This window comes from Boleophthalmus pectinirostris, unplaced genomic scaffold, assembly GCF_026225935.1.
Source record: "Boleophthalmus pectinirostris isolate CB_2022bp ecotype Guang Dong unplaced genomic scaffold, ASM2622593v1 HiC_scaffold_12, whole genome shotgun sequence".
NCBI lineage: Eukaryota > Metazoa > Chordata > Actinopteri > Gobiiformes > Gobiidae > Boleophthalmus > Boleophthalmus pectinirostris.
This window is the reverse complement of record NW_026571018.1, coordinates 25,582,199-25,597,875: the sequence shown is the minus strand read 5'-3', so window position 1 is coordinate 25,597,875 and position 15,677 is coordinate 25,582,199. Positions and strand designations below refer to the sequence as shown.

General features: G+C 38.0%; 2 protein-coding genes across 8 annotated transcripts in view; one reads left to right on the top strand and one right to left on the bottom strand.

Annotated features, from left to right (window-relative positions):
- Positions 1-998: 998 nt before the first annotated feature.
- Positions 999-15,677, bottom strand: part of grm5a (glutamate receptor, metabotropic 5a) — a 15,279-nt gene continuing 600 nt past the window's right edge. Inside the window, exons 2-18 of the mRNA XM_020922843.2 lie at positions 14,973-15,271; positions 14,230-14,363; positions 13,890-14,151; positions 13,088-13,202; positions 12,285-12,534; positions 7,526-7,761; positions 7,026-7,147; positions 6,709-6,833; positions 6,470-6,638; positions 5,385-5,511; positions 4,719-4,836; positions 4,432-4,618; positions 3,885-4,043; positions 3,653-3,778; positions 3,150-3,332; positions 2,916-3,085; positions 999-2,081 (exon numbers count right to left, since the gene is read on the bottom strand). Coding sequence (XP_020778502.2) covers positions 1,223-2,081; positions 2,916-3,085; positions 3,150-3,332; positions 3,653-3,778; positions 3,885-4,043; positions 4,432-4,618; positions 4,719-4,836; positions 5,385-5,511; positions 6,470-6,638; positions 6,709-6,833; positions 7,026-7,147; positions 7,526-7,761; positions 12,285-12,534; positions 13,088-13,202; positions 13,890-14,151; positions 14,230-14,363; positions 14,973-15,221 — 3,591 coding nt within the window. The 5' untranslated portion in view covers positions 15,222-15,271 and the 3' untranslated portion in view covers positions 999-1,222. The remainder of the gene's footprint in view (positions 2,082-2,915; positions 3,086-3,149; positions 3,333-3,652; positions 3,779-3,884; positions 4,044-4,431; positions 4,619-4,718; positions 4,837-5,384; positions 5,512-6,469; positions 6,639-6,708; positions 6,834-7,025; positions 7,148-7,525; positions 7,762-12,284; positions 12,535-13,087; positions 13,203-13,889; positions 14,152-14,229; positions 14,364-14,972; positions 15,272-15,677) is intronic.
- The window catches only part of LOC110158560 (tyrosinase-like), a 20,369-nt gene continuing 7,135 nt past the window's right edge, over positions 2,444-15,677 (top strand). Inside the window, exons 1-5 of one of the 7 annotated variants that reach the window (XM_055148631.1) lie at positions 2,444-3,725; positions 3,838-4,037; positions 5,369-5,431; positions 6,506-6,589; positions 6,716-15,677. The exon at positions 6,716-15,677 is cut by the window's right edge and continues 3,695 nt beyond it. The gene's annotated coding sequence lies outside the window, so the exon portion shown is untranslated. Of the gene's footprint in view, positions 3,726-3,837; positions 4,038-5,368 lie in introns of all 7 variants that reach the window. The other 6 variants (XM_055148634.1, XM_055148629.1, XM_055148635.1 and 3 more) reach the window with 6 other exon arrangements.

The following is a 15,677-nucleotide window of genomic DNA, read 5'->3' as shown; positions in this document are numbered from 1 at the left end:
CACTTAAGCGCAGTATTTAATATGCTTTAACCAACAACGTCTCCAGTCCCAAAGACATTTTGCACGTTTACACTTTTTTTTTTTTGTGTTTACACTTAAGTCACGTGCTCCGTGTAACTTTACGCGGGAGGGGATTTTTCACAAGTGTCATCTTTTGAAGCTATAACATCAATTGTTAACTTATATCAAGTGTGATTGGTGTCTTAACATAACATAGCAAGTCAAGAATTACTACAGTCAAGTCAATAAGAAGGCTTATAGCCTATTTATTGGTTTATTTAGTCAATATAAAAACAGAAGATAACATTCATTAATTACACAATTCAAAATGCAAATGTACAGCAGATCTAAGCTTCAACCATACGTTAGTGAAAAAGACCATATAAAACTAATACTACTCTGATTCTTTAGAAATATTCTTGGTTTGTAGTTAATTAACTAACACAAACAATTTTAGTGTACATTTGATAGTCACACAATCTCATCCTGAGCATGCCCCAGAGCAAAAATGTCTTGGTTATTCTTACAACTGAATTAAAGATTCAGTTGCATTAGTACTCAGCCCCGTTTCCCTTTTTTTCTAATCTTACTGTCCCCAAAAACATGTAATATAAATAAACAGAAATATCATGCAAAAGTTAAACATCATATTCAAATTCAAAGTAAACCAAATATTAGAAACGTTCATTGACGAAACGTTTGGTTTGGTCCATTTTCAACATTCAAGTCACAAAATGTTCTATCCATAATGGCTTTGTGCTGTGTCCTCTGAAAAAAGACATTATTTTTGAAAAAACTGTCTTTCTCAGAAAAGCCTTGTTGACCAGGTCATTTATTCATTTTACCCAGAAAGAAAATAATGGAGGTTTGACCTACACATGTCTACATATGAGAGAAAGAAATGTTAAAAGCTACAAGCTTTTAATGCAAAATCTAACCCATAACTATTGTATATATTGTAAAAGTACAGTGTGTAACACCTTCACATTTGGGTCCCAATGTTAATTAATGTGCAACCAAGCAGAGGATATATTGTAGCTACAAGGGAGATTGTCTTTACGTTCTAAGGTATGTACCTTACAGGTTATTGTTACATATATATTTAAACTACAACACATTTTAATTTCAAATGTAAATGCCCATTTAATGATTCATAATGCTGAAATTATAAAGTTATAAGCCCTCATAGCTGAAATCTAGACTCTAGTGGTTATAAAGTGGTTTAGAGTGATGAGGAGCTCTGGCTGTAGTGCCTGAGGAGTAGCTGATCGTAGTCTGCATCAGAAGGGGGCGACAGAGAGGGGGGAGAGCTGCTGTTGGACCCCAGTGAAGAGTCTCTGAACGGGGACGGAGGGGTGAGTGCTGCCTGGTCCTCTCTGTCTTTACCCCGTCTCACCCCTGTCCCACTCAAATACACCATATCCACAGATCGATTCTCACAAAAACTGGGCACCGCTGTCACCTCTGCGTACGTGGTTACTGTGCTCTTTGACGTTATGTATTGTTGAGAAGGACATTGGCTTGTGTCTCCAGACATAGGCAGGGGACTATTGGGGTTGATGGCGCCAACTCCAGGTAGCATCATGGTATTGAGCTCACTGATGTTGGCGGTAAAGCGATTCACCACACAGCTGATTTGATCCATAATAGTTATGCCTTGAACATGCCCACTGATCATCCCTATACCAATATCTCCAACTCCAATTGCACTGATATCCGCACAATCAACTAAATTACTGCTTTGGCTCTCAACTCTTCTTCTTAATGAATGATCGGGGATATACGCAGTCAAAGCTTCGTCTACATCCTCTTCTTGGAAACTTGTGCGTTTAGCTCCTTGCTGGTTAAGTAAAGGCGACTGAGATGGGGAACAGTTAAAAGATTGAGGCTCCATGGATTCTTCATAGTCCTGTATTACTCCAGTGTCAGCAGAAGAATTGGCTTTAGAAAAGGGTTTGATTATGGCTGTCTGGTTAGTTTCTACTGGGTCCTTCTTCTTAACATGGAACGACATGCGTTTCCACAAATTGGGTCGATAGCTTCGTTCATTCTGTGCCCAAGTTACAGATTTTCCATTGGAGCTGTAAAACAAAATACCAATTGTACACACATTAACAATAATGTCCAAATGTAGAGATAATTTCTTACTAAATACAATTTTTAAGTAGTGCCAAAGAGAGTTAATGGATTTTTAAGAGTCAAAAATGAATATGTGAGAAGATTTAACTGCAATATAATAGATAATATACACCCCTAAATAACAGTATGCCCATTAAAAGCAAAATTGTATATATCAGTGCCTTTTATCATTTGTCTACCATCCTCCATCTTTCTGTGATTTTATAACCACCTTCATTTCTTTTATCTTCCCTCGAAAGAGAAACCCTTAAAGGAAGGTCTCCTCTGGGAGCGTTTAACCCAAATGAAGAAGCCTTTTCTCAGTTAACAAGCCCTTGATCTCAGCTTTGTCGTCTGTTGCTATGGATTCAGACAGGAGTCTATGTAATCGTTTACACTTACAGAAAACATGATACACGATATTCTAAATTAAGGTTTTGATTAAAATAAGAATAAATCACATGTTTTTTTCTATCAGATATTGGACAGGCCTATCAAAGCCCATGCATCATTCATCACCTATCCATACTTGTAAAGGATGACCCTGCTTGTTTCTGATCCTGCTGACTCGCCTGATCCCTGTTAACCTATTTCTGCTGTTGCTCAATCTGCAATAAAGCCTTGTCAACTGTAGTTGTATTTAGGTTCAAATTACACTCCCCATTACATATATTTATTGGAGATAGAACCCCAAGGAAATCTTACTGGACATACAGAGAGACATGTTGTGTACTTTGCATGTGAGTGATAATGTGCTGGCTGATTATTAGTGCAGGTAATTACTGATTTTCTCGTACCTGATATTTTCCTGTCCAGAAGCACGGCGTCGGAACAAGTTGGCCATGCTGCTGGAGGACTTGCCAACTTTAGCAGCTTTCTTGGCGTCTCCGACATGCATCCGCACAACAGTGGAGGTTGTGAATGCACTGCGCACATTCTTCTCAGGTTTGGCCAGCATGATGTACACCTGGAAGAACAAGCACTTATAAGTAGATGTAATAGCATAGACTTTTCAACAATAAATCACTCACCTTTGGTACAAACATGCAGCAGAGAGCTACAGTGGCACTAAGGCTTACACTGAAGCACATAGTGATGATCTTGTAATTGGAGCCAAAGTAAATGGGAACAAAAGCCAGCCAGATGATGCAGGTGGTGTACATGGTGAAGGCAATGTACTTGGCCTCATTGAAGTTGGCAGGAACATTGCGGGTCTGTTGCACAAAAAAAAGCTTTTTGTTATTACAGCTAAAATGGGCTGTATTTGCCAACCAAACATTTGTGGATATGCTTCAATAAATTAATTATTTCCATCTGCATTATTGGTTCTCGGTGCATAGTTATATCAACTTCAGAAACTGAAATATATTTTGTAGTTGTATACATTCTTATGAGTGACATAGTTTTGTATCACAGCACCCAAATAATAAAAAAAAAATAGGATCAACGAGAATTTAATAAATACACAAGCGCTAAATCATAATAATGTCCAGATAATATCTTGTCCAGCCTGGTGAAACATTTGTGCTTTTACCTTAAAGGCATAGAAAGTGCAGCTGAGGATCAGAAGGCCATTGTAACCCAGGGGAGCCACGACCCCTAGAGTGGTGAGGTTACAGATGAGGTGCACCTCTCTGATGCTTGGGTAGTCATAGATCACCTAAGAGAAAAAAATAATACTTTGTTTCTCAATGTCTGTCTCTTCTTATTGCTCTGCAGCCCTGTTCCATGTGTAAATGCAAAGGCATCTGCCCATAGGCACAGACCTGTGGTGGCTCAATGATGAGCAGGGCCACGATGATGCCCAACTGCAGCAGGATGAGGATGAAGGCAATGATGAGCTGAGCACAAGCCGACATGAAGCGCGGTTTCTTGGTGCAGATTTTCTTTTTGCTGCCAGCCAGGATCCGTGCAATACGGTTAGTCTGTGACAAAATATGAACGCTTTATCTACTGAGGATAGTCCATGCCATTTACATTTGCCAGAGATCATTAAGAGAAATCTCAGCCCACATTAAAAGGCACAACCTTCTATAGGGCCTTAAAGCTGCCACCCACAGAGGAGATTATTCTTAGCATTATTCCTTAGTTACGCCATATTTATGCTACATCCCTATATAAGATGTAAACCATAATAATTGTTGTATTTGGACTTACACTACACTTAATACAAAATATTATATTTTATTACCTTTCCAATATGAAGGATCATGTAACAGTTTTCAAGGATTTATTATTTGAAGGATGATGTATTTCTCTAATTTATTAGTAATGTTTTATTGGTGTAACATATCATCCTATTGAATGACGTACCTTGGTAACAAGAGCAGAGTAACTCATGGCAGGAGACAGCCCAATGCCCAGCCGCTGGAGGTAGCAGTAGATTATGTGGGGTTTAGCAATAAGGCTAAAGGTACACAGGTATCCCAGGCATATTCCAGCTAGGATTATGTAACATAACTCTCGACTAGATGACTTCACAACAGGAGTATCCCAAAATCTATGAAAAAACAACAAGATATACATATATAATGCTACTTTTTTTAACCTAATTAAAATATACGATATAGATTACAAAATTTTGATAGAAATATTTTTACTTAATAAATACAGATGTGACAAAAAGTGTGGCCAAGAGTCCCAAACAGGCAAAAACAACAGCAGCAATGGGCTCCGGATCTCCCCAATGAAGATAGTGCACTGGGATAGGCTCACAACCTGCACAATATGAAACAATGTATTCTCTGTCAGAGAACTAAATATACTGTTATACATTTATATTTTCACATATTCTTACATTATTGTTTTAATTATGCCTAAATATTTTAACCAGACCATTATAAAATCCAGATGATTTGCTTTGAACCATTTAAATATAGCCAACACCATTTATTTTCTAATTTTAAAGGATAATACATTTTTTACATTTAATTTTTGGCTGTGCTTTTTTCGGGTTAAACTGTAAACGTAAAATCACCATATTTAAAACATGCATTTTTGGTTTTGTGTTTTCACACAATTCAAATTCATTCTTGTGCACTTGGCGATTCCCAACTGCTTTTCTTCCTATCTCAAATGGTCTTAACATGAGCCAAACTCATTATTTGGCAACATTTCAAATGTCTGGCAATTGTCAGTGTGTCTGCTTGTTTATGTAATATGCAACAAGATCTGAGACTGTATGACCTACTTTAAAATCTCACTTGGCTGGGTTATCCTGTGCAATTTTGTATCTATTTGTGTTTTTTAGTGGCTGTGTGTTTTACCTGTGAGGTCGGTGTTGGGCCAGGACCCCAGGGTACAGGCCTGACAGGTATATTCATCAAACACAAACTCGTTCTCCTTACAGGGCGTGCAGGTCCAGCAGCAGCTCACCTCTCCTTTACGGATCACCTACACACACACACACACACATACACATACACAAGTTGGGTTTCCATTCTAGGAGACAAAACATTGTCTGTAGTTGATCTAATAATAAATCATTTATGTCAGGGAGCCCAGATTTTTGTTCCCACAAATGAGGCAAGTCCCCATGATGTGAGCTTGTATAAGATTTTAGTCCCCACACTGTGATAAATGCCCACCCACATGGACACACAGGGCTCAAAGCTCTGAAGGCACTCTGCTGTAGCTAATCTTGCACTTTGACTTTGGAAATGGCCCATTAGCATTTCTCTGTCAGGGGAAAGACAACTTGCACTACATTAAAGAGCTCTGTGTCTGCTGATATAGTATAGTTCTATATAGTTATAACAGGTAGTTATTCAACATACAGTAGTTAGGGTAGATGCATAAAATAAGTAAAATAACAGGTACAGGTAAGTTAAATAAATAAGTGAAATAATGTTAGTAATTTCATTTTTTGGATTGCCGTTGTCAATGCAAGAAATGAAAAAAGATAAGGTATGTATGGTAAAATAGCTGTGTATCAGTAAAATGTGTAGAATGTGTCTCTGCAATTAGAAAAGAAAAAGAAATACAAATTAAATACACATTATGAATATAGGTAGGAGAGAGAAAGTATTTGCTTAATTATGAATGAAATGTGAGATTCAAACATTACATAATAACTTATTATATAAGATGTACATCACTTAAATACTAATGAATCATCTAGAATAGGTGTTTCCTTTTTAAATGCAAACTGAATAAAAATTAATATTACTAATATCACAGACTAATTTAAAACTATACAGCAAAATCTATACTAAATACATGACACATTAGTTTTAGATACCAAAGGCTCCAGCTTGAACTTCCAAACTTCCATCAAAATTAAGAAAAAGAAGAATCAGATCCAGTATATCATAATTATTTCATTTTGCTATGACTCCTGAGGATCACTCACTTTGATCTGTCCTTTTTGGCATGGCTCGGAGCAAAGGGAGTGGATAATTTCACTGTTATTGCTCCAAATTTCCTCATCGTTCATCTGTAGTCCACCCTGGTCCCAGCTGCCCACGTGAATGTACGCATACTCATCTTCTCCAACCAGCTTAAAGTTCATGATTTCATATCTGCATAATAACATCATAGTTCCTTTATTTAGTATTTAGTTCATCAAATAGTACATGTGTCTTTCCTTACCTTCCAGGTGAGTCTCCATTTTGGTCAAAGTGAATCACCTCTCCAGAAACACCAGTGAAGTTTGTTTTCATGAGGAAATCCAGCAGTTTTCCACCATCAATAGGCCGCATGTTCTCACACAAACCCTAGATAAAACATGATTCCATATTTAGTAGTTTGTATTTTAGTATGGATAAGGTTGATTGCAAAATCCAATTTGTTTTTTTTCTATTACAGTGAAAATATTCAGAAGGAACAACAGGTAAATTCTGAGTACATTTTTTCTGAGTGCAATTAAACATCTACTATAAAGCCATTCATACGCCAAAGCACAATACCTTAAAGCCTGGACACAGGGACTGCTGCATGGTATGTAGACCATAGGCCATTGAATAGATAGCATTTATCACAAATCCCATCTTAGTATCTTGGGCATATTGTTGGCGCAAAGATTCTCTCCCTATGCAAGAAAGACATTGAAAGAATAACATTTAAAACAGGGTTCTCCAATACCTCCTTGTTTTGCTTTGTCAGGAATGTTCCACAGTATGGCATTAACTCTCCCTGCATCATACATTCTAAGCAAGATTTTCCTCTCCACATTTACCTAGTGGCATCAGCTACTTGTATTCATGCAGATAAATACATAGGTTTAATATCATACTGTGCAACATTTTTGGAAAAGCAAATAACATCTCCATATAGACATGCAGATTTCGCATCATCAGCAGAAATATTACATCGTGTAAGTACAGTTATTGTTATTGTTGTTATTTATCAACGTTTTGATGATAACAGATAGACAGATTTTTAAGATAAACGGCTGAAGTGCACTAACATGTACAGGTGCGGTTGTAGATGGTGTTCTCCTGCGGGTGCCCTCTCAGCCTGCACTGGAAGCGGTGCTGCCAGAACTCAGGGAACCACGGGTTTCTGTAGTTGTTGTCTGGCTTTAGATTTAGGTAATAATCATCAAACCAGGTCACATGGGCAGACTTCAGCTTTATGGTGATACCTCCTGCTGCCTCTCTCTCATAACCATCAGTTACATCGTACCGGTCTGCCCAGCCATCACTGCAAGGAGCAAGAACACAGAGGTAAATGTAGGAACTTATCCAAAAATGTATGCCTTTTGGATCCATGTAAAAAAGGCATTTCTGCGTCTTTTGTTATGAAGATCCACACATTTGAATAAAACTCCCTAGCTTTTTTTTTTCTTTTTTCTAGTTTATAACATTACTTCCTGGTTGAACATGGAAAATATGTATGTATGATTCAATAACTGTTACCAGCAACTATAATGTTGATGAACAGATGGGCCAAAAATGGAATTATGGTGTTAATGACAGAGAGGTACTCCATTTGAAAGCTCACTGCTACTTCCTGTACTTTCGTAATAAATATGAAAATCTGTTATTTGCACTTTAACACTCTGGACTGGGAACATCCAAAAAAAGCAGCAGTAGGAGATGCTCTGACCCTGTTGCTCAGTCCTCACAATGTACCACTTATCAAAGTCACTCTCATCTTCACATTGCCCATTTCAGTTTTGAAGACAAGATGTTGCTATCTAACAGATTCCACCCACTAACAGGTGCTTTCACAATGACACCATCTAATTTCACCTCACCAGTGCGGATAAAATTATGCTTGATGGTTTATCTTATGATGTCTCTTACCAAGCCGTGTATTTACAAAAACAGAAGCTTCTCACAACTCCACAAATTAGGCAAATTTGTGTCAGCTTAACCCTTTCTCATTTATCTGTGCCATATAAAAAAAGACAAGAAAAATCTTATTAAACTTAGCAAACTGCACTGCCGTTACACAACAGCTGAGTGGGTGTTTTATGTGATTCTTGTTTCTCTTGGTGAGGCAGGAGATCATTTCATAACACATCCTTGAAGCAGCAGCCGGCACAAAAATAACACTGGTATAAAAGGTATTGATGGATCTGAAAGGCTTTGACTCTGATAGTTTGAATCACTTTTGAAAAAGAGCTGTGTATCCCACGCAGTGACCGACCAAGCAGGGAGAGGTGCACAGCAGGGCCCTACCTCCTACAGCCGAAGACACATGCTCCCATGTACACACTCCAACATGGCATCACCGCTTTTTCAATATGGACTCATTTTACCTTACGCTCGATGGGGCGGGCTTAGTTCAGCAACAGTTTGGAGAGGGTTTTAGAGAGCTTTCAAGAGCCAGTGAGAATGAGATCAGTAACAAAGTCCTTCCCATATTTAAAACATTGTCTATAAATATGCCCTGAAAGATAACTGAGAATCTGTAGTGAAACAAAGTATTCTACTCCTTTTCACTCTATTTTTGTCAGTTTTTATGGGCCCAGTTGTCTCTCTGATAGATCAATTTTTCTTGTTGCATCTTATTAATGATAATAAACAAAATAAAATGTACAATGTTTTATGGACTTATGGGTAACTGATTCCATCTGGCTATAGTCTTATAATTGGCAAACTCCAAATGAATTTCATGCAAATGTGTTAAGCAGCAACATTTTTGTGAGACTAGTAACAGTTTCTTGAAGGACACATTTAAGAACACATTTGGATTTTCCATTTGGATTTTCCATTATTTTGCACATGCATGTCTTTTGGCAGTAGACAGAAGTTGGAGTATTCACAGAAAATCCACTATAACACAGAATGCAGTTTCTATCAGGACAAACTACACACTAATCATTGTGTAAGCAGACACATTAATATGTGAATGAATAACAATGAGAGAATGTGTGAAACACACTTCACACTATTAAAACAGTTAATCATCAAAACTGAGAGTGATGTACAAAAGAATAATGAGCATAAACAAGGTTTGTTACTGTATATAAACATAGTGTATAGAGAAATGAATGACTGAATGACTTGACACAACACAATGCTGCTGTCAGTGGATTAAAAATACCCTTTTGATTATTACTATCTCCTCTGCTTGGTAACGCTGTGTGGCAGTTTTGCTGTATGTAGTTCAAGGTTACTTTATGTTACTGTCAGGTTTGAGCGACAGCCTACATATGTAGCTCCTAATGAGGAAAGGCATTTATAGAACATGAGAGATGAGAGTGAGCCAGAGCAAATCCTTAAAATAAAACTGGTATTCTTGGAGGCTGAATCCTCCTGCCAAATGATGCCCAGTTTATTTGCGTGCTTTAATTGCTTAGTTACCACGTCTGAAACCCCGGAGACAATACTTTACCCGTGAGTGAGATGGAGATGCAATGACGAAAATGGTGAAAGGACTAAGATGGTCTTTCAACAACATTCGGTGACAACATCTGAACACAGCCTGGATGAACAAGAAGGCACAACACCACAAACACATCAGTGATTTGCAAACATTAGCATAGCAGAGTTACAGACAGCGCTGAGGCAGAGAATCACAGTACTGTTTTTATAAAGATGAAAAATGTGGTTATATAATAAACACATTTTATTATTTTTTTGAACATGTAAAAGTATATACAGTACACAATACAAGATATATGTGAACTACTTCTATACTGTGTACATAGTTATTAGGCACGTTGTATTTATAAAGATTCATTTTATAATTGAACAATTATAGTACTCTCAATCAATCCAAAATGTTCAAAGTTTTGGCTTTCTGTGAAGAAAATCTATGTGTGCACAATTATTGGGCAACTATTAATGTGCAGAATTATTATGTAACTAAATGAAGAATGAACATTTTCCATTCTCACTTGTTTACTTTCATGTCAGAATAGTAAAATCACATTTTATAAATAAACATTTCAAAATCAATCATTAAAAAAAATAAAATAAAATTCTGTGACCAATATAGCCACCCTTCTTCTCAATGACTGTCATAAGCCTTCTGCGGAGTCTGTTCGTTTCTTGGTCTGTTAATGATCAACTTCCTCTGCTGCATCAACCACAGCCTCCCAGATGCTGTTCAGAGAGGTGGACTGTTAGGTGAGGAAGTGGGTCATGGCATTATTTTTGCATCTTTAAAGTGTTTACTGGCTAGCCACGCAGTGGAGTACTTCGATGCATGCGATGGAGAATTGTCCTGCATAAAAATCATGGTCCTCTTGATAGATGCAGACTTTTTCCTGTACCACTAGTTAAAGAACGTGTCTTCTAAAAACTGGCAGTAGGTGTAGGAGTTCATTTTGAGTCCATCTTCAACGCAAAAGGTCCAACAAGCTCATCTTAAATAATACCAGGGGTGCCAGTCGCAAAAAAAAACATTGTTGGGTCCAATGAGGCACTTCACCCACATTACTTAGTATGAAAGGGGTGAGTGATGGTGGCGGTTGGAGGGGCCAATGGCACAGATTGGCAGCCTCGCTTCTGTCAGTCTGCCCCAAGGCAGCTGTAGCTACAGTAGTAGTTTACTAGTGTAGAATAGTGAATGAATAATGCTCTATAAAGTGTCTTTGAGTGTCTAGAAAAAAAGCGCTATATAAAAGTGATGCATTTATTATTATCTTTGCAATTTCAAGAGTGCTGCATCTCTCCAAAAACTTTTAGCAATTTTTGACTTTTCAGTTAAATCTCTTTTTTGGCCATTTTGCCTGAGGAAAAGAAGCTGCCTAATAATTCTGCACATCTTGATACAGAGTGTTGATCTCCTGAGGCTACACCGTCCCCTCATTAGACAAATACACATCACCTGATATGTTTAAATCCAATAACAATTCAAGTTTCTACAGCTTGGAGTTGGAGAATATGTGTAAAAATCAAATCAAAATGCCCACTTGCACAATTATTAGGCAAGTTGTCACTGTGTGCACAATTATAAGGCAAAGGTATTTTGACCATGATTGATTTTTATGCAACTCCAAGCTGTAGAAACTTGAATTCTTATTGGATTTAAACATGCACATAGTGTGTGTATTTGTCTAACAAAGAGGGTGCGGTCTGAGGTGTTCAGTACTCAGAGACAGGCTGAAGAAGGCTGAAACCCGACCACCACTGACCTATATTGAGAACTTGTGGGGCCTGGAGATTTACAGTGAAGGAAAACAGTTCACCTTTCTGAACAGCATCTTGGAGGCTGTGGTTGCTGTGCACAAAAACTTGATTGTCAACAGATCAAGAAACTGGCAGACTCCATAAATGAAAGGCTTATGACCATTACTGAGAAGAAGGGTAGCTATATTGGTCACAGATTTTTTATTTATTTTTTAAATGTCAGATATTTTTATTTGTACAGTTTGAGTTGTTTACTATTCTGACAGATGGAAATAAACAAGCGGGAATAGAAAATGTACATGTTTCATTTAAATGCATAATAATTCTGCACATTAATAGTTCAAATAACACTTTTACTTTCTAAAATATTCAGGTTTGAGGTTTATTAAGATTTTGGATTGACTGAGAGTACTGTAATTGTTCAGTTATAAGAATAATCCTCATAAATGCAACTTGCCTAATAATTATGCACACAGTGTACTGTACTACTTCATTTATGTTTTTTGTTGCTCATTGTACCTTAACAGTGTCTGTTATTTGTAGTCTTTCTTAACAACAAATTTTAATAATTAGTAAAGTGAATGTCATTTTCTGTAATAAAAAAATAAATAAATAAATAAATTTAAAAAATCCACTTACCTTCCCACCAGTAAGAACTCCCCCACCAGTTTCTGGCGTCTCATTGCCATCAGAATGCCCCGCACCGTCATGCCCTCACAGAAACAGGCCACTACTCGAGCTTTGGGCAGGTGACCTCGGAGCTTCTGCAGAAGTTTGTCAAAACTTTGTTCTCCAGCATTACTGTAAATCTTATCTGAGTGAGCAATGCAGAGCCCCTCTTTGGCAGCCATGTCCTTAAAGGCCTCCATGCCACTCTCACCATAGTTACCTGAGAAGAGGAATACAAATGTTTTCACATAAGGTGCTTTCACATTTGTTCTGATTTGGTTCTGGTTTGAGCCCAGTTTAAACCTGATGTAGTTTGGCACTGTTATAGCCCTGGTTTAGTTCCTGCTTTAGTGCCTATTTGGATGTGATGTGTGAAGTTAGAAACATACATACAGACCCCGGGGAAAATATGCTAATTATTACATGGTGCATTTGGCAATACACTATGATACACACTTACTCTAAGCAACAACGGTAAATGTGATTAGTCTGATTAAAGATAGATAAAGACAATTACAAAAATATTGTGTTTGTGGACTTTCCTTAGGACAGACTGGTGAAAACTGCAGTAAAGGTTTTTTTGACTATCACTTAATGTCCCATACACACAATCAGTTCAGTTAAATATTTATACACAGTGTCATAGACTATAGACACAGTATCATAGAATGTGCTGGGGCAGGAAGCTGTGTACTACCAACTCTCTGGTGGACAATCAGCTATCCAAGTTACTACTTCGAGTCACATTATGGAAGACCAAGAATGATACTTACCCTCAGTGTGAATAGCAGACACATAGCTCCAGTTGTACCTCTTCACTATGTCCACCATCGCTCTGGCCTGTTGCATATCCGATGGCACCACCCTCAAGAAGTATTTATATAAACTCTAGAGATATGGTATTAGGAGAGTTAAGGTGAAAGTATTTTATTATCTTATGTCATGTTCTGTCTGTATATGTACATGCTACTGACTCCTGAACCTGAAGATATATTTTATGTTGGTCATGTACATTTCTGTCAGTGTCTTTGGAGCAACTTGTCAGTGGTGAGCAAAGAGTGCACCACCCTCATTATCAAGCTACAGATTAGTCAAAAGTACCTAGTTGCAGGATTAGCCTAAATTGTGGTTTTAAAGGTGCACTGTGTATCTTTTCTGGTCACCTATTAGCTTTGCCTAGAATGTTCCACAGTATAGCATTAAACATCTATCTAGTGTTTATTTCTTTTATATAAAACATATATTCTTACTGTAACTGTGGTTGCCTCTTCACAGATCTGACCTGTAATTTGGCCTGATGACATCTCCATGGGTATACTTAGGTTTATTGCCATACTGTAGTAAAACAGTATCTCCATACAAGCAGGTGGTGGGTCCTCTTCCAGTAAAATTACACAGTGCACCTTGATGTTACAAAGTTGAAGAAGTTCATAATGTTTTCTTAGTTAATTGTTTTAATTGTTGGTGAAGACAAAGTTGAAAGGCCCAACTTAAATCTAAGAGTCTTGTAAGATGAGAGGCCATTATTCTTGACACCATTATTCTGTAATGCTGTGTTTGACCAGTGTCAGTTACCTTGTCAGAGAGATCCATGCTGGTGGCGGAGTAGGCGATCTGGGGGATGTTGAAGAGTTGGAGCAGGTTCTGGACTTGTATGGCCACCGAACTGGACCCAGGGCCGATCAGTCCGACAATGGGCTTCTTCCCCTGCAGCAGCAGACTGCCCCCCTCCGCAGTGCACCGGCCCGCGTTGTCCTCCTCTTCGTTGGAAACAAGAGTGTCCCTGATAAACTCGATACTCTGCTCCAGCGCCACCGCCGAATGCCAACACGAATCCCTGGTGTTTAATGAATTGTTGTTTTGGCAGGATAGCTAAAGATAAAGAGTTGAACTAAGAAAACAAGAACAGCCAAACCTGATCTCACAGCCAAGGGAGATGTTAGGGAGGATATAAGGATCTGCATTTATTCTGTCCAAAGTATGCATCATCGCCTCCACTCTCTGGATCCCATACTGCTCACGGACTGCACCACACTTTCGCTCATGGACCTAGCAGAAAGCATTAAAAACATTCTGTTAAGTCTTGGTATAGATCCATATTTAGCCATTAAGTAATTTCAATTAATTTTTTTTTTTGACCTGTTGAGACCAGGTTTGGTACTGTTACAGACCTAATTTAGACAGTTTTCTAGCTTATACATAAATTAAAAGTGAATAAAACTTTTACTAAGTATATCTGAAAAGGTGTACAATGTAACTTTTGTGGTGGAGAGTCCATCACCTGCTTGAATGTTTCACTATATGGTATCTATCTCCATGGAGAGAAGCCAGATGCAGTAACAGATCAGTGGAAAGGTGACACCACTCACAATAAAAATACATGTTTTCAAAATATTTTTGAGCAAAAATGCTGGGTAGATCTGTTTAATGCTATACCATAGTACATCCAGGCAAAGCTATAACATCTCCATGGAGACAAGTGGGTGGCAGACCCATACCAGAAAAGTTACATAGGGCACCCGTAACTTAATCAGCTTAACTAGACAGTTAAATAAAATACAGAAAATCAGTGTTGCTGTTCTAAATAAGTCCTCAGTGTTCAAACAGCATCAGATGATTTCAAAACAATTCCCACCACTGATAAAGCACTAAACGTACCTTGTCTGCAGGGGGCTGGTGATGCACTGAGAACAGTGCTCCTATGATTATGTCTCCAGGCATATGAGCCAGCACCCTCCTCTCGTTGCTCTGGGCATTGGCCCCCACTGGGTGCTGTAAGCCACACAGGTACAGATCAGACCCCAGGAGAAGAATCAACATCCACGAGAGCACGGCCTGTCTGTGCAGAGTCCTGGGGGTGAGCACATGCACACCTGCTGCCATCCTGCCTGTCTGCCTCTTACACATGAAGTCCTGTTAGATGGCTTATGGAGGACTTGATGCCTGGAGTTATGATCCTGCATGAGAAGGAAAAAGGTTGTATGTGAAGATTAAATTAAGGTCCATAGAACAGTGTTTCTCAAATTTTTGTCTGGGGACCCATATTTTAAAGGTCACAAACCTTAACGACCCAAGTCAATAGACATTATTCATAAATCAAAAAATATGGTGGATTTGAGCATTATTGAACATTAATGAGGATATTTTATTGTTGACTGAGTGATTATGTCTATCTGAACAATTAGCATTACTCAAGTTTTAAACAACGAAAAACAGTCACTGAGCCTGTAATAAAAGGTATCAATAAGTGTAGCCCATTTCTTTTTCTTTTCAACATTCAATTGAACTAGCAATATTAGAACAAAATAATTACAAAAAGATTAGAAATTAGACCCAGTCTTTGGGAAACAATGACTTAGAATA